Source organism: Bufo gargarizans, chromosome 2, assembly GCF_014858855.1.
Source record: "Bufo gargarizans isolate SCDJY-AF-19 chromosome 2, ASM1485885v1, whole genome shotgun sequence".
Lineage (NCBI taxonomy): Eukaryota > Metazoa > Chordata > Amphibia > Anura > Bufonidae > Bufo > Bufo gargarizans.
The window spans coordinates 192,132,420-192,155,424 of NC_058081.1; the positions used below are offsets into that span (position 1 = coordinate 192,132,420).

General features: G+C 42.1%; 1 protein-coding gene across 4 annotated transcripts in view; it reads right to left on the reverse strand.

Annotated features, from left to right (window-relative positions):
* The window catches only part of MYO9A (myosin IXA), a 118,069-nt gene that overhangs the window by 47,215 nt on the left and 47,849 nt on the right, over positions 1-23,005 (reverse strand). For 3 of the 4 annotated variants that reach the window (XM_044279826.1, XM_044279823.1, XM_044279824.1), the window contains 18 exons: positions 21,553-21,647; positions 20,763-20,825; positions 19,605-19,704; positions 19,311-19,367; positions 19,068-19,165; positions 17,935-18,061; positions 13,324-13,413; positions 13,122-13,244; positions 10,079-10,213; positions 9,018-9,139; positions 6,908-7,049; positions 5,758-5,953; positions 5,221-5,352; positions 2,023-2,101; positions 1,510-1,653; positions 1,231-1,270; positions 936-1,058; positions 765-845 (listed from right to left, as the gene is read on the reverse strand). In XM_044279826.1, coding sequence (XP_044135761.1) covers positions 765-845; positions 936-1,058; positions 1,231-1,270; positions 1,510-1,653; positions 2,023-2,101; positions 5,221-5,352; positions 5,758-5,953; positions 6,908-7,049; positions 9,018-9,139; positions 10,079-10,213; positions 13,122-13,244; positions 13,324-13,413; positions 17,935-18,061; positions 19,068-19,165; positions 19,311-19,367; positions 19,605-19,704; positions 20,763-20,825; positions 21,553-21,647 — 1,947 coding nt within the window. The remainder of the gene's footprint in view (positions 1-764; positions 846-935; positions 1,059-1,230; positions 1,271-1,509; positions 1,654-2,022; positions 2,102-5,220; positions 5,353-5,757; positions 5,954-6,907; positions 7,050-9,017; positions 9,140-10,078; positions 10,214-13,121; positions 13,245-13,323; positions 13,414-17,934; positions 18,062-19,067; positions 19,166-19,310; positions 19,368-19,604; positions 19,705-20,762; positions 20,826-21,552; positions 21,648-23,005) is intronic. The other variant, XM_044279825.1, reaches the window with a different exon arrangement.

Below are 23,005 nucleotides of genomic sequence, written 5' to 3' on the forward strand. Positions count from 1 at the left end.
TTATTGCTGTCACCCTTGTGCTGCACGAACGCAATATTACAATCAGATTTGTTCCCAACGTCCACAGTTTGAAGTGTGCAGTGAGAACATTTTTAACTATATTTCTCAGTGTTAAAACTGTTGTGGCCGAATAAATTCAAGTATAGTGGGGTTTGTATTAAATAAATAAAATAATTGTCATCCATACAGACTTCAATGGTAAAAACTTGTTCTACATAGCAAATTTTATAGTCTTCTTGACAAAACATTCAAAATGTTAGGTCTACCAAAATGCTTTTCCATGGGAAATATGCAAAAGACAAACAGCTAGCCCTGCAATCATATACAAATAGGAAAGTGGTCATTTTGAAATTAAAAAGGGTATATCGCTAGGATATGCCACCATTGTCTGATAGGTGCGGGTCCCACAGCCGGGACCTGTACCTACGCTGAGAATGGAGTGGGGAGAGTGGTGGCTGGAGGACCCCGGCCACAGCTCCCATTCATTTTTATGGGGACAATGGAAATAGCCGAGCCAACAATCGGCTATTTTCAGTGGCCCTATAGAAATGAATAGAGGGTGGCTGCATATGCGCGGGTCCCAGAGGTGGGACCGGCACATATCAGACGATGGGGGCATATCGTAGCGATATGCCCCCATTGTCTGTAATGGGAAACCCCCTTTAAGAAGAAAGTGAACAACTTCCTCTTACTGCCAAGACACTTGGCTATACAAATGGTTAATCAGACAAAAGTCAAAGCAGTAAAGGTCTGAGGGAGTTTACCTTTTCAGCATTTGAACGGATGCATTTCACAAAATAAGGCTCTGCCTGCCCCAAGGTTTCCATCAACTTGTTCAAAGAAGCCTAAAACAGGGAGATACAAAGTAACAACTCAAAATCTCCAGCAAGAGTGAATTTTTGAAAGGAACATAAACAGAAGTTGTAGAGTTGTACCTGAAACTGCGCACTAATGCTCGGTGGCTTCTTCTTCTTATGAAGATGTAGCAGGGATTTAGTAATGCGATCATGAAGGGTGAGATTAGACAGATGTTTCAGAGACTTCACATCCAAAAGGTTCTGTGGATTTGTGCAGTGATGAGAAAATGATGTAAGATATTATTGATTTATTCTAAGAGAATTATTCTAAATATAATAAAAAGCAACAATGTCTGCAAGTAAATGGAAAGAAATTACACAGGATGGTGACAAACCACTGAGCTCAACTAGGCTTTAATTCTCTCTCACTCACCTTAGGAAGAGTAGACTTAGACTTTGTGCTCTTGTTTCGCCTGCGAGTAAATAGATAAAAAAAAAAAAAATATTTCCTTTGATTTTCAGTTCAGTTCTGACAGATATATTGTACTGATGCGTCAAATTTACAATGTGCCTAAAAACAGAGAAATACTCCGCCATCCTGTTTTATTCTGACCATGAGCGTTTAAAACAGTAGACCATGACCCCTATTAAAATAAAAAAAATTCCTACAAAAATGTCTCTCAATGCCTCTGTTTTTGGTAACTGATCTTACATAAGAATGCCATGTGCCCTTTCTAGTAGTTTGCTATCACTGGTGTTCACATTGGAACTGGAGGAGCTGATGAAAATTCCACCACCATCCAGGTAGGAGTTGGAGGATGACAGGCGATGTCTTCTTGTTGACCATGTCAGTTCCCTAAAATGAAAATGCAGTGCATGAAAATACTATTCTCAGAGTTAAAGGTGTTTTCAGCGAGTAAGATATTAATGATCTGTCCTTAAAATACGTCATCAGTATCTGATCCTGGTAGTCAAACTCCAGGCAACCCACCAATCAGCTTTAATGAGGCTGTGGTGCTACAATGAGTGCGGCAACCTCACCGGAGCACCACGCCCTCTTCAAACAGCTGATTGGTGGTAGTGCCAGGCATTGGAACCCCACTTATCAAATATTGATGAGCATCAACATTCTATTTCTGAAAAACCCCTTTAAACACAAATATACAAAACAGCTTTATGGACCTGAAGTAGAGGGGAAAATATTACAGGCCTTGAATCCACTTACCGAGGAGGAGTCCTTTCCTGTATTGTGTTTACACCTTGTAGGTCAGAGAGAGGAGTACGAGGAGTTGGACGAGGAATATCTGGAAAGAAAAAAAGTAACCTGATTTCAAATGACTATAAAAAGAAAGTGCAAGAGAGTCTGTGTACCTATCCTTTTATAGTAGCGGCACTATGTCTGTGTTTTGGACCTAACAGGTGAGTGCATGTGTGAGAATGTGTTTTTAAAAGATCAGATGTGCTTCTTTAACCTGTCAGTGCATATCACAATCTCATCCCACATAACTGAGCGTTTGTATTTTTGTGTGGTTCTAAAATGTTAGCAACATGCCCATTTAACCAGTTCTTGCAAATCCACACTTTTCCTGCAGACCTAAAACGGTGTTAGAAAAAAAGGGCATTAATATATGCATGACACGAACGCAGGCAGCATTACTAGAAAAGTCACTTGGAGGTGTGATACACATGCGTTCCCATGCCAAAGAAAGGAGATATTAAAGACAAAGGCAAGTGGACAGGAAAACATGCAAATGTGTTAAATTTAAGAAAAATGCTGTACAAAGACCTAGAATGAGAACCAAATGCATTCTTCACGGCCAGCGTGTGCATGGATCCTCTCACCATGCATTGTGCTAAAGAGCAAAAATGAAAGACATGTAAAATAAAACATAAAGCTAGAAAAAAAAATAATCAACCCTCATTATTGCCATTTTCTACAGGAAAACACCATGAATAATGTACGTTTATCTATAATGTCTACAAGACAGGTAGAAGAAAAAAAGCTTATCTACATGTATGGGTGTCAGTAAAAGTGGAATATTAACCAGAACTGCAATTTACATTGACTACTACAGTAAAAATAATGAGCAACAGATTCACGCTACACCTAACAAATATTAACAAAATACATCCTCAGTCATGCTTCTAGAAAGCGTTTGATTCTCATTCTCTGGTCAGAATGGATTCCTATTGATGGGGGGTTCTCAATATTTATATCTAAGTGTAATCTGATGTCCCAAGGTCTCTACTAACACCGACTTGTCATATTTTCATATACCAAAAACCTGACAATCTGACAAACTTAGAAAACTATTCGACTAAAATATATTACTGGGCGGTGTCAGAAAAAAAACTGATAGTCATTGATTTATTCTCATGTGTCAAAAAAACTGCTTAAAGGGCTTCTCCACTTTGGACAATCTCTACTTGTCAGAAGGGTCCCTTGACAACAGGATGATCACAAAGTGTTCCCCTGCTGCGTGCCCCTAGCATAGGTCTGTAATCTGTGGGGAAACCAAGCAGTAGGTGTATGATATTCCTGCAGCCCCACCAGGGGAAATTGATCATTACACAATGCCCATTTACATCAATGGGTTGTCTAAGCTGTGCAGGACAGGACAGGTCTCTCTTTAGAGCTAACTCTTCTATTAACTCAGAATTCCCCAATAAGCTGTACTGAAATGGGATTTCTAAATTGAACAATCCCTTTATACATTAGAAAAGCACAATCCTTTTGAGGTAAACGTATAGAAGATAAGAACATCTTCTGCAGAAATAAATATAGATTATAGAATTATTCTTATTAATATATTAGTGCAGAATAGGAAGAGACAACTATTATACACTAGTTCTGTACTTTACCAACCAGAATTCTATTCTTGAGGTTTTTACAGGTTCCATTTAGGAATAAAATGACAAATAAGGTATATGCCTAGATTACTATTGAAACTATCCAGGTACATAGAAATAAGTTTAGTAGGCTTTACAGGTTGATATGTGCTAAGTATGTATATATGTTTGAAGAAGCGTTGATTTACACTTTCGATCACATGTATCTTTCATGTTAAAGTGTATTGGTACACAGCTGAGGAGCAAGAATGGGCAAGTGCTAATCTCTCATTGTGCAGTCATCTCTGGGTTCCCCAAGTATCAGGGGAATGGGCTCCCTTGACCCCATCTGGTACTCTACGCAACTGAGAAGTGACCATCTATGCATGTGAAATGGTAGGACAGACACAGGCAAGTATGGTCTTCTCCTCCTCCCTAAAGTGCAAATTGGGCAAGAAGGGGACCGCCATACCCCAGATAGGTTGGAGCCCTGGAAGATGAATGTGCACCTATTAGATAATTATGGTGTATACACATTATATTATGGTCCTTGGAAGTGGTTCAATATGACAAAGTGGCCCTCAGACCAGAAAACGTTGTTCTAAATAATATCCATTTCTAGTCGTCGTTTCCATGATACATGGCAGTTAGGACGACCAAGACTTAAACTTTGTTAGGAAACTAGAAATGATGATTGAGGGCTGGTTAAAATGTTGGTTTACAGGAGAGGCCAAACCATAGAGGTTGTCTGCTGTCTGCATTAACTTATTTCTAAGTTACCAATTTTCTGGAAATACGCTCTCATAAAAAAGGCAATGCTGTGCAGTATTAAGCTTGGTGACCTGCCAAAGTATACTACAGCCGAATTAGCTTGTGAAATAAACTAAAATCAGCAATAAGCATAGCTAACCGTTAACTAATGTAATAAAAACCAGCCTCTGCTGTGGCTGCAGAAACAGCCAGTAAGACATCCAGCGACACACAAAGAGCAGGCCTACCTTTAAAAGGGTTATCCGGGAATTTGACATTGATGGCCTCAAGATAGGTCATCTATATCAGACTGGTGGGGGTCCGAATCCTGGCACCTCACCAATCAGCTGTTTGAAAAGGCCTTGGAGATCAGCGAGTGCTTAGGCCTCTCCATACATCGGTCACGTGGCCTAGGAGCAGCTCAGTCCCATTCAAATGAAGGGCGCTGAGCTGTGATGCCAATCACGGCCGCTACACAATGTACAGCACTGTGTTCAGCAAGCTGCTAGGAGGCGGCTGAATGTACTGTCATGCTTTCTTTTATAGACCGACTGTGATTTCTAACTTTAACTTCATTGGGTTACAAAGTAAATTGGAAGCGTGTTAATAGAAGAGCTTGTGTTACTAACCATGTGAAATGCACCAACAGATGAGGACAAATATATAGCAGGCATACATGTAAAGACACATACAGGTTTTCGTGCAGTAAGAGAAAGAGAAGACTTTGGTCTGCTTTATTTTCTCAGTTTGGTCAGGATATCGTGTGCTTTTGTGTGTGTACAGATGATAGGAATGGAGCCTTGTGTTCATGAATTTGCAGAGGATTCTGGGACGGCAGCCTTACTGTATTGGTCGTTCTGACACCTCTGCAGGATCTGTAAACTCCTTTGGTGGACGGGGTGCTGAAGAAAGCTAAAGCTAGAAAGGCCTTTGTGAGATGAGCCAGGAGGCCCCGGTGTGCTGAGGGGGCCCGAGCCTTGAGAGCAAACACACAGGAAGAGAAGACAGAGACAGATTAACCAGAGAAAGCGCAGAGTAACAAACTCCCAGCAAAGATGGAGGCAGAATACCCCAAAGATGCATCTATTATATACCCAGAAATAGGAGACAGAAGTGAGCTGGGATATCATAAGGCAACCACCAGGCAGACTTATGACATTAGTATGCGGGCATCTCTAAAACTAACACGCCTACAATATGCCAGCAGATGTTACATTTGCAATCTATTTCAAGACACTCAATATCAGCCACTCAAAAAATAAAAAATAAAAATAAATCCCAGAAAAATCTCCACTCACAGCATTTCTCCCAATGTAACAAACTCTCAAACATTGCCTTCAGCATCATCAATAATGGTGATCACCCAGAGTATTCCACTTACCAGTTTTTTTGCCCGTATAATTTTTCCCGCTCTGCCTAAAAGCCCACAGAGCTCTGAAAAATGCTCTTAGCAATGCCCAACGAAATGCTCCGACGGGACTGACCGCAATCATTCCACGAATAAAGGCATTCCTGCTGCTGCGCAGTAAGGCCACAACGTCAGGCCGCATGTGATCTGTGTTCTTCTCACGGAAATCCTACAAAGGATGATTGAAACAAATATATATATCTAGCTATGACTTGCCATAGTTTGAAGCCATTCTACTAAAATATGCAAGCACAGAAGCTTATTGCAGAAAGCCATGTTACGTCATCTTTCTAATACAAGGACAGTACAAGTCTTCTATCACCTCTGCACTCTGGGGCATATGGGCAGAATCTGTATGAAGCACTCCTTTCAAAAGGGAACCTCCTAAACTGCCAGCATTACCTTAAAGGGGTTGTCTCATCATGGACAATGGGGGCATATCACTAGTATATGCCCCCATTGTTTTATAGGTGCGGGTCCCACTGCTAGGACCCGCACCTATATCGAGAACGGAGACCCGCAAGGTGGTGGCTGGACGACTCTGGTCCGGCCACCACCAAGCCGGCTTCCCATAGAAGTCAATGGGAGCATACTGCGCATGCGCGGCCCCCGCTCCCATTCATTTTTATGGGACTGACAGAAATAGCCAAGCCAGTGCTCAGCTATATTCGCCGGCCCCATAGAAAATGAATGGAGGGCGGCTGTGCATGCGCAGTGCACCCTCCTTCACTTGCGGGGCTCCGTTCTCAATATAGGTGCGGGTCCCACCTCTACAAGACAATGGGGGCATATCCGAGCGCAGTTATCTCTACTTGAAACAAGGAGGCCACTGCCCCCTTGACTTCAAACTCTGCTGTTACATAGCGTGTGCAGTAGATTAAAGTTCATTTTTCAAGATTTTGGCACATCGGACCAGAGGAGAAACATACTGCTGGTGGTTTGGGAGGCATTTTTTTGGTGACAGGTACCCTTTAAAGCTTCAAACACTGTCAATGGACTTTGATCTGCTCCCCTACTACTGCCTTGTTCAGAGACGCGGGACAGTTTTCAGGATAGAGAACAGGATAACAGGGGAAAAGGTTACATTTGTTTTCCTGCTAACAATCAGCTAGATAGTACTTACCTTAACACCATATTTAACCTTTCCAGCATAGTGCTGGATTATAAATGCTGGCTCCATAACGGCTGGAAACTCAATGTATGGGTTGCCTTCATGGTGACGTTTAAATTTCTCAAGCAAGGTTTGATGAGTAGCTTGTGGGAAGCTAGTAAAAAAAAAAAAAAAGAAATTTAAAATTTACCTTTAAACATGACAAGGTATTTAGTCAGAAACAGAGGTCAAATTTATACTAGTGTTCTTTACTAAATGTCCTATTAGACATACTAAAAGGTTACAAGAATACAGTGATCCATGGATCAATAAAGGGCATCTGTCCCTATGGCACTGACTGACCTGTTTCATATGCACTTGGCAGCTGAAGACATCTGTGCTGGTCCCATGTTCATATGTGCCCGCACTGCTGAGAACAATTATGTTTTAATATATGCAAATGAGCCTCTAGGAGCAATGGGGGTGTTGTCATTAAACCTAGAGGTTCTGCTCTCTCTCTGCAACTGCCGCACCTTCTGCGCTTTGATTTGGCAGAGCCAGGCGGGGAAAAAGTCATCACATCTGGCCCTGTCAAAGTGGAGAGGGCGCGACAGTTGCAAAGAGAGCAAAGCCTCTAAGTGTATCAGCAAGGTTCATTTGCATATACTAAAACATAATTTTTCTTAGCAATGAGGACTCATATGAACATGGGACCAACACAGATGCCTTCAGCTGCCAATAGCACATGCAACACGTCAGCCAGTTGCACAGGTACAAATTTGCTGACAGATGCCCTTGATGTTTAATATTGATGACCTAGTGTCAGGATAGGTCATCAATATCAGATCGATAAGGGTCCAATTGCTGGCACCCCTGCCAATCTGTTTGAGGAGGCTGCAGTCATCAGGAAAAGTGTTGTCCATTGGATAGTGGCTGTGCTTGGTACTGCAGCTCAGCCCCATTGACTTGAACGGGACTGAGCAGCGCCTAGGCCATCTCACAGAGGAACGTGGCGTCACAGGCCTAGGAAGAGGCCAGAGTGCTCATCAAAACGATGTAGTCTCTTCAAAATGCTGTTTCAAAACAGCAGAGACCAGTAGCGGATGTATAAGATCAGCCCTACGGCTAATCGTATACATTTGACCATGGCATCTGAGCAGTCTGGAAAGCGGGAGCTGCTCACTCCCGCACCAGGCTTTGTTAGTTATTACTAGAATATACCAATACAGGCCAGCAGGTGGCAGCACTGTATTGGAATTTTGTAAATTAAAGGGGTTGTCCAGGTTCAGGGCTGAACACAGAACACAATGGGCAATCTAATGATTGCAGGTTATAGTCATCCAGGATGACTTAAAAAAAAAAAAAAGTTTAAAAAGTAATTTTTTTTTTTTTTAAATATAAAAAAAAAATTTAAATTAAAAATAAAAAAGTTCAAATCACCCCGCTTTTCCCAAAATCAAATACATAACCATCACAGCATGAAAAAACACCCGTGCTATTAAAATATAACAATAATTATCCCATACAGCAAATAGCGTAAAGGAAAAAAAAAATAGTAAAAATGGTCAATTTGCAATTTTTTTTGTCATTTCACCTCCCCAAAACATAAAATGGTGGCAGAACTGCATTTTTTCCCCAATTCCATCACCTTTGAACTTTTTTCCAGCTCCCTACAACATCATATGCAATATTAAACAGGGCCATTAGAAAGTACAACTTGTCCCCCAAAAATAAGCCCTCATAAGGCTATGTGAAGGGAAAAACAAAGACGGTATAGAACTGGGAAGGCGGGGATTGAAAAACGTAAATGCAAAAACTGAAAATCACAAGGTCCTCTAAGGGTTAAGGCTTCTTGAAATATATTTTTGTGGAGGTTTTTATTTCCACTTGTACAAAATCCCATGAATGTCATATGAGTGGAGGTTTTACTTATTTTTATATCCATTTTTGTCGTGTGTTTTTGGTGAGTTTTCTATTTCCTTTTTAACTTACAGATAGTATCTTGCCGCAACATTTAAAAAAAAATAAAAAAAAAAAACATGCATGGAAAAATGCCAGAAAAAAAAAAAAAAATGTACAGAAAAAAACTAACAAAACACTAGGTGTGAAACCAAATCAGTAGCTGCATGACACCAACTCTTACTTGCTTTCTTCATCCAGTAGCTGGATCAGTCCCGTTGGTCTCTTACTGATCAAGTTGATGCAGCCTTCATTATTAGTGTAGTTGATATTACTCCAGCTTATTCCCTCCAGACGATATTGCTCCTATACAAAAACACAGAGAAAAGGGAACTAAAATCATGAAAATCATTCCTTATTACCTTATCTACTCATCAAAACCCAGCAAAGACAGGACACAATTAATAAAGTCTTCTTTTACTGAAATACTGATGTTTTGTAGTAAAATAAATCCGTACAAAAACTACTTCCAGTGGTTTCTCCTACATATAAGGCCTCATGCACACGACCGTTGTTTGGGTCCGCATCCAAGCCGCCGCTTTTGCGGCTCGGATGCGGACCCATTCACTTCAATAGGGCCGCAAAAGATGTGGACAGCACTTCGTGTACGGTCCGCATCCGGGGCTCCGTTCCGCGGCCCCGCTAAAAAAAATATAACATGTCCTATTCTTGTCTGCGCTTTGCGGACAAGAATAGGCATTTATATTGCCGGCGCCCGTTCCGTTCCGCAAATTGCGGAAGGCAACACGGGCGGCTTCCGTTTTTTGCGGATCCGCGGTTTGCGGACCGCAAAAAATGGCACGGCCGTGTGCATGAGGCCCAACTTGAATATCGTTTAGTGTCCTTTGCTGAAGTGACAATGATAGCTTATCTCTGAACCTACACAAAACGTTGCGAGTCCTCTGAAATAATAAAATGTTTGTAACAAGCTATGCTCTGCAATGAAATAAAATTTCCAAACACAAATCGCAGGAAAAATGTGCTGTCTAGTTTGACCGAAACAACAATTATTAAATTACTGCTCGGGATTAAATCGAAAAGCATTCAGGAGAAGGAGCTGAATACTGCAAGGGATGATACTTATTAAATTATGAAATCATATCCAGGAAATGAATCCAATTACCGCATCAATTCAGAAGAGCGAGGCGTAGAGAAATTAACACATTCTTAGAGACACAGTCAGAGGCCAAGACCCACAGTTATTCCATGAGCCCCCACCCACCGCCAAAAATGTCAATGTCAAACCTGCTCCAGCTGAAACAGATGCTGATTGAAATAATGTTGCAAACGTTCATTGGCAAAGTTAATACAGAATTGTTCAAAGCTGTTGCTGCCGTAATCTTCAAAGCCAAAGATATCAAGGACTCCAATGGAAAGTGTCTGAAAGAAAGGAAAAAGAAAGGGTTGCCGTTAAAGTAATCTGTGAGCAGATGGCAGACTGCAGACAGCCCGCAGTCCGCATTTCTTTTAGGCTACTTTCACACTTGTGTTCGTCGGTCCGCTCGTGAGCTCCGTTTGAAGGAGCTCACGAGCGGACCCGAACGCCTCCGTCCAGCCCTGATGCAGTCTGAATGGAGCGGATCCGCTCAGACTGCATCAGTCTGGCGGCGTTCAGCCTCCGCTCCGCTCGCCTCCGCACGGCCAGGCGGACAGCTGAACGCTGCTTGCAGCGTTCAGCTGTCCGCCTGGCCGTGCGGAGGCGAGTGGATCCGTTCAGACTTACAATGTAAGTCAATGGGAACGGATCCGCTTGAAGATGACACCATATGGCTCAATCTTCAAGCGGATCCGTCCCCCATTGACTTTACATTGAAAGTCTGAACGGATCCGCTCAGGCTACTTTCAGACTTAGAAATTTTTCTAAGTTATTAATGCAGACGGATCCGTACTGAACGGAGCCTCCGTCTGCATTAATATGATCGGATCCGTTCAGAACGGATCCGATCAAGCACAAGTGTGAAAGTAGCCTAACGGTAAACATACCACATGCCTTTTATAGTACCGTAACTTACGTTTAACACACACGTCTATCATGTTCTGCAGTTCCCCGGCCAATTTTGGTCAATTTTACCCCATGCCATTTGGATAATTTCCATAGATCATTTTGTTATCATTAATTTCTAAATTCATTATAACCATCCAGACCATCTTTCCTTAGATTAACATATTTTTGGAAGGCTGTCCTTGTATATGACAATACTACCTGACTGCATAGTGCTGTAAAAGGTGTCAAGCACATCAGAGTCAGACTAATGTGTATTGGGTGTTTAGCTGACATTCATTCAGCCTATGTGGGGAGGATCGAGTATTGTGAATTCCAACATGACTGATCCTTTTTTCTCAAGAGAGACAGGACATCGCCAGGGGTGTCTGTCAGCAGCTTACTACCCTCTTCACACTTGGCCGAGGGCAGGAAGCAAGCTGAACAAACGATCGTCCAACACCTATTCATTGTGTATGGCCAGCCTAAAGGGGTTACCGGGACTCAAATATTGATGACTTATGATCAGATCAGTGGGGGTCCAACTCCCAGTACCGACGCACAGATAAGCGCTGTGGCCTCTTCATTGTATGCCAACTGACGTGCTGTACATTGTATACCAGCTGTTCTTGGTGCTGCAGCTCAGTCACATTCAATTGAAATACAGAAAGGACATATGACATGTAACATCATAGACCTTCCCACAGCCGATTGGCGTGGTTGACAGGAGTCTGCAGATAGGTCAATATTTGAGTTCTGGACAACCCCTTGAACTGTTATGAACCCTTTTCCCCCACATAAACAATGTTCCCTGACCCACTGGAATCAAGAAATAATATGCCATGTTTTTTCTATGAACCAATAGATTCTGAGATTTTAATAATAGGTGTTTATTCTTTATTTAAATCTTGAAGGCAAGCAATGGGTAGCGGTCAAGATATTCTTGCCATTCATTTTTATACAAAAGATGCTTCCCTTAAGTCAATCATTAGCATTCCATTTGCTTTTACTGAGACTATGCTTAAGGCTACATGCACACGACCGTGTGCCCCCCCGTGGCTGTATTGCGGCCCGCATACAGCATGTCTGCAATACATAGGCACCGGCAGTGTAAATTCCGCATCACGGATCGCAGACCTATTCACTTGAATGGGTCCGCAATCACGAAAATGCAGAACAGAGGCACAGCTCGGAACCCCGCAGAAGCACTACGGAGTGCTTCCGTGGTGTTTCCGGTCGTGCCTCCGCACCACAAAAAAAAGTAGCGCATGCACTGACCGTCGGATGCGGATTGCGGACCCCATTCAAGTGATCAAGTGAATGGGTCTGCTCCATGGTCTGTGCCCGTGCATTGCGGTCCACAGAACGAGCACGGAGCCCTAATGTTCGTGTGCATGTAGCCTAAAGGATCACAAATTTTATATATCCTACCAATAAGATGTAAGAAAAGTCGGCTGACAGAAGGGTTAATGTAACAGACTCTCCTCATACATCTCTGCATGGAAAATGGCTGAATCCGCAGCAACAAATCAGATTTTGGTGACACATCGGATTTACAGCCTAGGTCAGTGTGGACAGGCAGCAGCAGCTGTGGCTGAAAATAAAGACCCCTCTGGAGTTTTCAAGAATTCCAATGTGCTTTAGTTGTAGGAATTTACTACTATGCTTTATTCGTGAAGCGGTAGAAATCTGGAAATGTACTTTTACTTCAAAATAGCACACTACCCTTAAAAGGCTAAATAATTTTGCACACATTCACAAACATTACGATAACATTCTGTAGACGTGGCTTCACCATTGTACCAGACTGTAGAGCCATTGTTATAACTAGAGATGAGAGAATTTCATGTTATGAAATTCGTTCACGCTTCGTTTGGTGGTAAAAGCAGAATTGCATTATGGATTCCGTTACCACGGACCATAACGCAAATCTATGACGAATGCATAACGGAATGCCTTTAGAGGCATTCAGTTATTCATTCCGTCATAATAGAAGTCTATGGGCTGCATAATGGATCCGTCCTATTTTCGTTGTGCAGGAGAGGACTCCCCTGCATAACGGAAACTGGACAGATCCGTTTTGCAACCCACAGACTTCTATTATGACGGAATGCCTCTTAAAGGCATTCCGTCGTAGAATTGCGTTATGGTCCGTGGTAACGGAATCCATAACGCAATTCTGCTTTTACCACCAAACAAAGCGTGAACAAATTTTATAACATGAAATTCGCTCATCTCTAGTTATAACTATGGCTCTTCGGTCTGGTACAATGGTGAAGCCACGTCTACAGAATGTTATCAGCTCACCTGACTCCCTTCATCTATCGCCTTGCTGTTGATGTTGAGCAGGGCATGGTTGATACGGAAGACAATCCAATCAAACAAGGCGCTGTAAAGAGACTTTGCCAAAGAGTCCCTGACTGTAACAGCCTGGTGAGAAAAAAAACAACTTGTAAAATTGTTATATGCAGCAGATCTCGATCTAAAAGATGTCTTATTTTTTCCTCACCTCTGGCAGACGGTACGGCAAGATTAGTTTTTCCCCAACTGTAACAGTTTTCCTGGTAATCAGTGCATCCAAGAGCATTTCTTCTCGAACCTGAGATACAAAGGAAATTGTGATCATCTCCTAAAAGGTATGGGCATATTAAAATCCAAATGTATGATCCTTCTTTCTCATTTGCATATATTAAAGGGATTCTGTCACCAGGATTTACCTTACAGAGATATTCATATGTGCCCATCAGTCTCCTTGTTTTGTATTAAAGGATCCCACTCTTACTGCTCTGTGTGTCTTTTATTCGTCAAAAAAGCTATTTTATTGCCATGTAAATTACTTTGATAAAGGAGCCCAAGGGGTTGTCCCACGATCCGTTGGAGCCCAGCCGTGCCCATAGTTCCAGAACCCAGCGCCTACCAGTTACTTTATTCACAGCACTTGCGCTGACATCATTCCTTCCAAGCGCTATAATCTTGCGTGTGCAGGGAGCCAATGCTGCAGGGAGCCGATGCCTGCGCAGTTGGATCGACGAGGCCTGCACTTAAATCCAGTCCGGTGTTTGACCCCACCTGGCTGCAAATCAGCCCAGCAGCACACACTGGGAGGAAGATACCTGTCCTCCCAGACCATACCCTTCACTGTGTCACACCACTGACAGATGCCCTTTAATGCAATTTAGTTCCACAATGATCACTTATCTGCCAAGATCTGAATTTTTACTTTTGTCATAAGTGAGGCTAATTGGTGATGCCTTCAAAAAGTGCATGCAAATTGATATTTGAGAACATTTTAAAATCAACCTACCCAGAGAGGATATCTGGCACTGCTATCAGTGCTATGGCTGGCACTGTAATGGCATTACCGACTAGCTGGCAAGGGCACATATGGCTCTGTGAACCCCCACCCTTCATAAGATCTTGTGGATGTGATAAAGTACAGTTCTCTTCTTTTATTAACCTTAACTGTAAAGTTAAACATAATTTTGCAATTTTCCGCACCGAGTCATGAGTTTGAAAATAATGGGAACAAATATTAAGGGTACACTGATCTTATTATGATATCCAAAAATACTATGTTTAATTGATGGTTATTTCCTAAAAGTGTAACATAAGCTAATGAAAAGCCGTTTTGTCTATCGATCGCAGCATTTCCTGTCTGGCTGCATAGTCCATTGATGTTTTTACCGTCAGATGACTTATCTACTGGTGTAGTGTTCAAGCACTGCCGCATAGTTTTACTGCCTGAACTACCCCATCCTCCTATGGGTATATAATTAACAGGAGAATCAAAGGGGCGATGCAGTTATGCAGTCCTCATACAATTTAAAGAGAACCTGTCCCCACAAAACTGCAATCTGCACGCAGCATGTTCTAGAACAGGAGAAGCTGAGCCGATGGATATATAGATTTATGGGAAAAGATTCAGTAAGACGTGTACTCTGTGCTCATTCTGAGCTTTAAGGACAGGGAGATGGTCCTTTCAGGGACTGACAATTATAGAGAAATAGCTGTCAATCACTGAAATAAATGTAGAAATTACAAGTTTTGCTGAATCTTTTCCCACAATACTAAATATCAATCTGCTCAGCCCTATAGATTGCACTGCATTCTGATGGTTCATAACGAAAAATCCTCATTGCAGTTATTTATAAGGGACTTTTTAAAAACATTTTAGTATTTTTTATCCAGAGTACTAAGAAACAAATGCATTTCACAAACATACATCCCATACACACAATGGGGGAGATTTATAAAAACTGGCCTAAAGGAAAAGTGGCTTACTTGCCCATAGCAAACAATCAGATTTCTTTTATTTTCTAGTTACAAAGAAAGATGGAATCTGATTGGTTGCTTGGGGTAGCTAAGCCGGTATTCATTTATACCAGTTTGATAAATCTTCCCTAATGTACCTAGTACAGTTTTCTACTTAAAGGGAGTCTGTCACCTCCATATGGCCATATTCAGTGCTTACATTGCCCTATCACACATCTGGCTGAGATCCCGCGCCTGCGCATTGCTTCGCCAGGCTGCCTCATGCGCACTAGTTGAATCGATGCCGTGCCCACAATGGGCATCACAGTGTGCATGGCCTGGCCCGGCGAAGCCATGCGCAGGCACGGGATCTCAGCTGGACCTTGGGATGACGCAAGGGAATAGGAGGGCAGGCATAGGGAGAGGATGGGGGGGGAAGAGTAATCATGAAAGAAGGCAGAGCAGCCTGGGCTCCTACACAGTAAACTCCGCCCCTGGGCACAAGCGAGTGCTCATTGGCATATGAATTAAACGTAATTTTTCCTGCTTCTGCAAGTGTAAAGAAAATAACAAAGGTACCATAACATTCATGTATAGGTGTGCTATAGGGCAATGTAAGCACTGTATATGGCCATATGGTGGTGACAGACTCCCTTTAAAGCTTAATTAAACCTTTGTGCAAAAAAAGATGTTCCTAATAAAACTTTTTCTAATACACTTTATTAATTAATTTTTATTAGACTTTTCCCTGTGCTTAAAATTCAGTTCTCTGCACACTGACAGCTCAGCAGTGTACGAAGTATGGGCATAACATTTTTATGAATGGGGCGGCAGCATAGTGAGTACGGAGCGCATATTGCTGCTCCTGCCCGTGCCCCCTGGAGGTTTAGTAACTCCTGGCATAGCACATGGGTACCTTCTCCTGCTTCTGCCTGCTCCGCTAAGCTAAGACATCTGTATGTCAGCATCATATAAAGTGACGGTATGTCGCTAGTATATGCCATCACTTAAAGGGGTTGTGCCACTTCAGCAAGTGATATTTATCATGTAGAGAAAGTTAGTAGAAGGCATTTACTAATATATTATGTTTGTGTCTATGTTACGACCACCCTGTAATCCATCAGTGGTGGTCGTGCTTGCACACTATAAGAAAAAGCACTCCCTGGTGGACGGGACCGTAGGAGCACACATAGGGTAGTGCTTTTTCCTATAGTGTGCAAGCACAGCCACCGCTGTGTATAATGTGATGGAAAAATGAATCAAGCCAGCAAAGGAAGCAATATGGAGAATCACAATACATTAGTAACTTCCTCTACATAACAAATGCTATTTGCTGAAGTGAGACACAACCCCTTTAATGAACAGTTGGGGTCTGACCTCAATCCTAGATATGAAATGGATATTCACTGTCTTACCCCTGCAAAGCAGTGCATCTACCCACTGTCCTGCACACCTGGCAGGCATGGAATGTGACTGTGTAGGGAAAACTTAGAGGGGGGACTCATCGCTAAACCAGCGCGCCATCCCCTTCCTTTTCACACATGCACGCAGAAAGCTTGCATTGATGCAGGAAACCAGACAGAACACATTACAGTGACTATGGATCCTGCAGGCCCTGGCGGTGTCAGGCTATACTGGATACGGCAATTCTAGTACTATGCTATCCAGCCGGAACAGAGTACCGGAATGCCCTAACACAGATGTGGACATAGCGTAGGAGGCCTCTGTTACTCATAACTGAGCTGGTGAAGTAAGCACTGAACACACTTTAGACCTACAATCCTCATTGAAAATGCAGGTATTTTTGCTGCAAGGAGAATGAGATGGTTGAACAGATTTATGTGATAAGGTTGCCTGACTTCACAGACATTAGAAAAGGGGTCACATTGCCGAGGGGGTTATATAAAGCTCTCCTTTTGACTGTATTGTGACACAGACATGAAGGAGATCTTCCACCTGAGCCACAGGCTTGTCACTGCTAGAAACGGGCTTCTTTTCCCCCAATGACAGTTATTGTGAATGATTACACTAAGGGGAAAGTGTGGACGAAAGAATGTTTCTAAAGACCTTGCAGGGGGGCAGAAGAAACCATCTTTAGGCTAATGTTTGGATTTAGACTTTACAGTCCCAAACTTATCATAATGATTTTTTTTTTGCAGTACAATAGGGTCTACTGAACTTCCCTCCCTGACGTGACGACATCATACAAGAGATGAGAGGAGAATGGTTTATTAAATTTCAGATCTATTAGAGCTGCCCAAGTCATCTGTCATGAGAGGTGTGGAAATCTTCCCGTCTTTTTATTTTGTCAGAACTTGTGAATAAAAGTATAGCCTTAATTCCCTTAATGCATTTATTTGATCGTTTAGTGGCATTTCAATTAAAATCTAAGATGCCACCTCTTATTACTTTGCCCATGTCTGAAAACAACGCTATACGAGCCCAGACCTAGAGACGCCAGTTATGGCCTTGAATTATTCCAAATTGTAAAAAGGCCAGCCAACTGTCTGTGTACTAGGGTCACATTGTACCTACCTATCCCAAAACATATCCACACAAAACTGGCCATATAAGTGCTCCCACAAAACTGGCACTAACAAACTAACTAAAAAGCACATACCAGTGCCTATATTCTGGGATATTCATATTATATGTTTCATAAATACACTATGAATGTAGTCATGTCCTCTAGAAGGCAAACATGATTAAAGACTATATTATTTCAAACATACAGCATTTAGCGGGCAGATTAAAAAAGCTGTTCCAAAGTGGGGGGGGGATTAAAAAAAAAAAAGTATGGATTGTACATACTCGTGCCCCTGGCCGATTTCACATTTCCAGATATTTCTATAAGAGCTCCATGTCTTACCTTTAGAAGATCAGAAACAATGTGCAAGGTATCGGGATTTGAGATATCAATTGACTCATCTCGGTAGGTCTTCCTCTTATACTGTATGTTACCAAGATGAAGAATTGCAGACAAGAGAGAAACTATCCTGTAAGAATGGAAAAAAATATATAAATAAATAAAAAAACATTAAAAATAAATAGGCTCAGACACACAGCGGTGCACCACCAATGAGGCGAGGTGAGGCGATTGCCTCAGGCAGCACCAGGTAGCGGAAAGATGGGGGCAGCAGAAGGGGGATTATCTATTTCGGCAATATGGTATTGGCAAGCACAGTGGGCACAGTATGTGGCTCTGTATGTTTTGTAGCTCTGTAGTAATGTTTTCCAAATATGTCTTTAACAGTAGGGCTGAAAAGAAGGGGTTAGATTAAGAAATTGGCTTTAGGGGGTTAGGGCACCATTTAAGTTTTCGCCTCAGGCAGCAGAAAGGCTAGGTGCACCCCTGCATACACACAGGGAAAACAAATACCCAGAAGATGTATGGTTATGGAAAACCCTTGTACGGGTATTCCAAAATTGTAATACTGTTGGCCTATCCTCAGGATAGGACATCAATATCTGATTGGCGGAGGACTGACGCCCCACTGATCAGCTGCTTCCGAGTAATTAAAACTACACTACAGTTCTGTCCATTTTGCAGTGGTAACTACAGTAATGCTCCCATTGAAGTGGGTGGAAGCAGCATTGTAGTTATAAGCTCCATCTACTGCATAAGGGACACAACCGTGAAGGTCCAGTTCTGGCTGCCGGGTACTAGCTACTCTGAGACAGCTGATCAGTGTGTCGGTCTCCTCAGAGTGCAGGTCTCGGACCTCCGATTTTATATTGATGGCTTATCCAGAATATAGGCCATATATATTGAAATCCTAAAAAAAAAAAAAAAAAAAAAAATTTAAATGGGACAGAAAATAGAAAGAAACATAGTGTAATACTGAATACTTAGTAAAAAAAAAAAAGTTTACTCATTTTAGGTTTTATAACGGACACTACTGCAAGCCTGAAGTAAAAGAAACTCCTCGCCATATGTTTCTAGGATTGATATGGCAGACTTACTTATTATCCTTTGTTTTAAGTGTTATACACAGTACTTACTGTTTACGTGTAGCTGACAGGAAGCCAACCATCTCCATTGCCAGCTGCAGACGCTCAAAGTCATGTCTCAGGTCCTCACCCTCCCCACTCAAAGAATCCTGGAATATTCAAGACACTGTCAAAATCTGAGATAGCACAAACAGCGTCCAACAGTGTAAACACAAACCACCATTGTGAAAGCCAGTCAGTGCTGTAGCCACAATGTAATGTGATGGGGAATAGAAAACTGCATAAGACACTTACTGTTTCATCGTCCCCATCGTAGCCTCCCCAGTTCTGTCTTTGCGGCTTCCGTTGCCTCTGAAACAGACATAGTTGACGTAGAAAAATGTTGATCTTATACCTTACCTCTTATACAAATAATTCTAATTTTACACCATACTGGTCTCATATTAATAAAAAAAAAAACTTCATATGATTATATTTCCAAACACAGATACTTGATTTTTTTTGTTAGCACTTCATCCATGATTTCTGCCCTTTAATACACATCCATACACCTACCTATTGTTCTCATGAGATTATTCCAAGTCTCACCTGGTTCAGGTAATGATAGTTTTCTGGGTGATCAAGGTGAAACTCCGTCTTCTCGTCTTCGCTTGCTCCAGCCAATAGATAATAGAACACGTGGTAATTCCTGTCCCAAAAAAATGCAATCATTTTTTTCGAGTGTCCTTGAAACATTCATATTTTACACGGCAAACAACTCCTCTAAATCTCGTTATGAGCAAGTAATGGATAAAAGTAAGAGGAAGTAAAGAAACATTAACAAACCTAAAAATACAAAAGAAAACAAATAAATGTGAGGACAGAAGGAGGCTACACAACAGAACGTGTATTATGTATGCCGCTCTTAGTGAACTTTGTGTGCCCTGGCTTTGCACAATGCTGCCAACACTTGTCCCAAAGCTGCCAATGCAGCAGTCCCTCTGCGCTGCCCAGAGGAAGTGGTTAGGGATGGCTGCAATAAAATTATCTACCCTTATGGCAAACCACCAAAACGGTGGCTTCAACAACCAGAAGCCACATGGCATGAAGACAGAACTATTTTTACAATCTGTTAAAAAATTAAAGACGCCTCTGCACAGCCGTGAGTTACACAAGAGAAAATCGGCAGCAGATGTAAAGCAATACAGAATAGAAAAAGATCTACAGAATTCAATTACAGCTGTAAAATGGTGAGAAACACACATCCAGCAACACGTAGTAATAATGGATGCAAAATGTGTAAACCTCTTTCAGAAAAGAGGACTCCTGAGCACGAGCTCAGCAGTCCTGGCAAAATACTCCAGTGGCACTTTGCGGTGGACCAGCATGAGAACGGGGGTAGGGAGTATCAAGATATAAATTAGTCATCCAGAGTCAGGAGAAGCAGCGTTACTAATGTAATACTGCATTTAATAGTGCTTATGGGATGTGACAGACTTAAGATGTATGCATCCGAGTTTTGGACATAATATACTTCCGTATTACTTGCATGTGTTACGACCCAACTGTGGGTTTAACTGACCCGGACTTACAGAGTCACGGATCCATATGACGGTGTGATTCAGAACAGTTAATCCTTTGATCGGGCAGTGACACAACTGAGTAATACAGACATGTAATAGGTCTGGGGAAGGGACATGGGAATGCGGCCTTATAATAGATAGCAGGTCCTACATAACTATAGTCGCCATATGTAGTCACACTCACCTCTCTTGCTGTTCCTGGTATACAAGCCTAGACTTCTCCAGTAGATACTTTTCCACATAAGCTCTGCACAGAAATCAATATTCAGGATATTAAGAGTAATATAAACCCAACTGAAAGTGCATGTCTGATATGGAGGCACATAACAAATGTAATATAGGAGAAATGCATATTCCCTGTGGTGTCCATTTGCAACCTTTGTAATAAGGACACAAAAAAGGAACGGACAAGGAAAGAAAATACGTTCCTCAGTATGTTTCTATGTTTCAAGCGGTAGAGGGCCACCAGTCACTAACGTTCTTTTAGTGGAGAGGGGAGCAGGACTGGATTATGATAGTAAAGTACTGCTGATGACACTGTTCTGGGGGAACTTTTCTATGGCTTATTTGCCATGCCACGAAAAACAGTGTCAAACAAACCGTATCACATGATATTTCTCATCCAATAAGCAGGATTGACGCCAGTCACGTAATGCCAGCTGACCAACAAATACTTGATTTTCCCTGCTTTGCACTATGAAGTGGCTGTTTAGTGGGTGGATTTCGACCCACAGTGGGTATCATTTTGATGCTCTCATTCTAAAATGTTTGCCATAGACGTAGGTTTTCTTTAAGCAACTGCTATGGTAGAACAATGCGGGGAACTTTGCTCTGAAGTAACACAATAACTAGTAAAAGTCATCCTTTAACAAACACACAAGCATACACAAGGTAGATAAACATGCGGGCAATAAAAACCAACTACAATAAAATCTGAGTCACATCCAAGTACCACATATGGCCGCCTGTCTTACCCCCGCACTGTGCCCGTCTCATGATAGTTGACTTGGATGAATTTTCCAAAGCGACTGGAATTGTTGTTCTGAGACGTCTTAGCATTTCCAAAAGCCTAAAATGGACAATGAAAAGAGGAAACAAATGAAAGAACCTCACAAATACATAAAACACATGCTTTCTGATTGCTGAGAATTCTTCATGATGGCAAAGTGGAAAATGTATTTATTCTGTCACTAACGACCTCCCTCAACATCAAACTGTTTGCACAGACGTATAGCTGCGGTTCACCTAATTAATAAACTGTAAAGCCTCTTTCACACGGGCGTCATGTTTTTTGCCCGGATAAGAGCCGGGTGCGTTGCGGGAAAATGCGCAATTTTTCCGCGCGAGTGCAAAACATTGTCATGCGTTTTGCACTCGCGTGAGAAAAATCGCGCATGTTTGGTACCCAAACCCGAACTTCTTCACAGAAGTTCGGGCTTGGGATTGATGTTCTGTAGATTGTATTATTTTCCCTTATAACATGGTTATAAGGGAAAATAATAGCATTCTGACTACAGAATGCATAGTATAATAGTGCTGGAAGGGTTAAAAAAATAAAAAAGTTAACTCACCTTATCCTCTTGTTCGCGTAGTTCGTTCCCGGTCTGTTCTTTGCTAGCTGTTGGCTTGGGCTAAAGGACCTTTGATGACGTCAGATCACATGCTCCAATCACATGGTCCATCACCATGGTGATGGAGCATGTGATCTGACGTCATCAAAGGTCCTTTAGCCCAAGCCCACAGCTAGCAAAGAACAGACCGGGAACGAACTACGCGAACAAGAGGATAAGGCGAGTTAACTTTTTTATTTTTTTAACCCTTCCAGCAGTATTATACTATGTATTCTGTAGTCAGAATGCTATTATTTTCCCTTATAACCATGTTATAAGGGAAAATAATACAGTGAATAGACTGTCACCTAGAACCCATGCGTGAAAATCGCACCGCATCTGCACTTGCTTGCGGATGCTTGCGATTTTCACGCAACCCCATTCACTTCTATGGGGCCTGCGTTGCGTGGATTATCGCACTGCAACGCACAAAGAGGAGCATGCTGCGATTTTCACACAACGCATAAGTGATGCGTGAAAATCACCGCTCATGTGAACAGCCCCATAGAAATGAATGGGTCAGGATTCAGTGCGGGTGCAATGCGTTCAACTCACGCATCGCACCCGCGCGGAATACTCGCTCGTGTGAAAGGGGCCTTATTGTTTTGTTGAGCTGAAGCTCTGTTCTTAAGTTATGATACTTTTTCTTAATATGCAATTTAGGTTTTCGGTGCAACGAGGGCATCACTATTGCTCTTGTTGCACCCAAGCTCCAGTCCTTTCTGCCGCCAGCCCCTCCCTCGCCAGGAGTGGAGCTTAGGTGCAACAGGAGCAATGGAGACACCCTCACTGCACCAAAAGCCTAGAATGCATATTA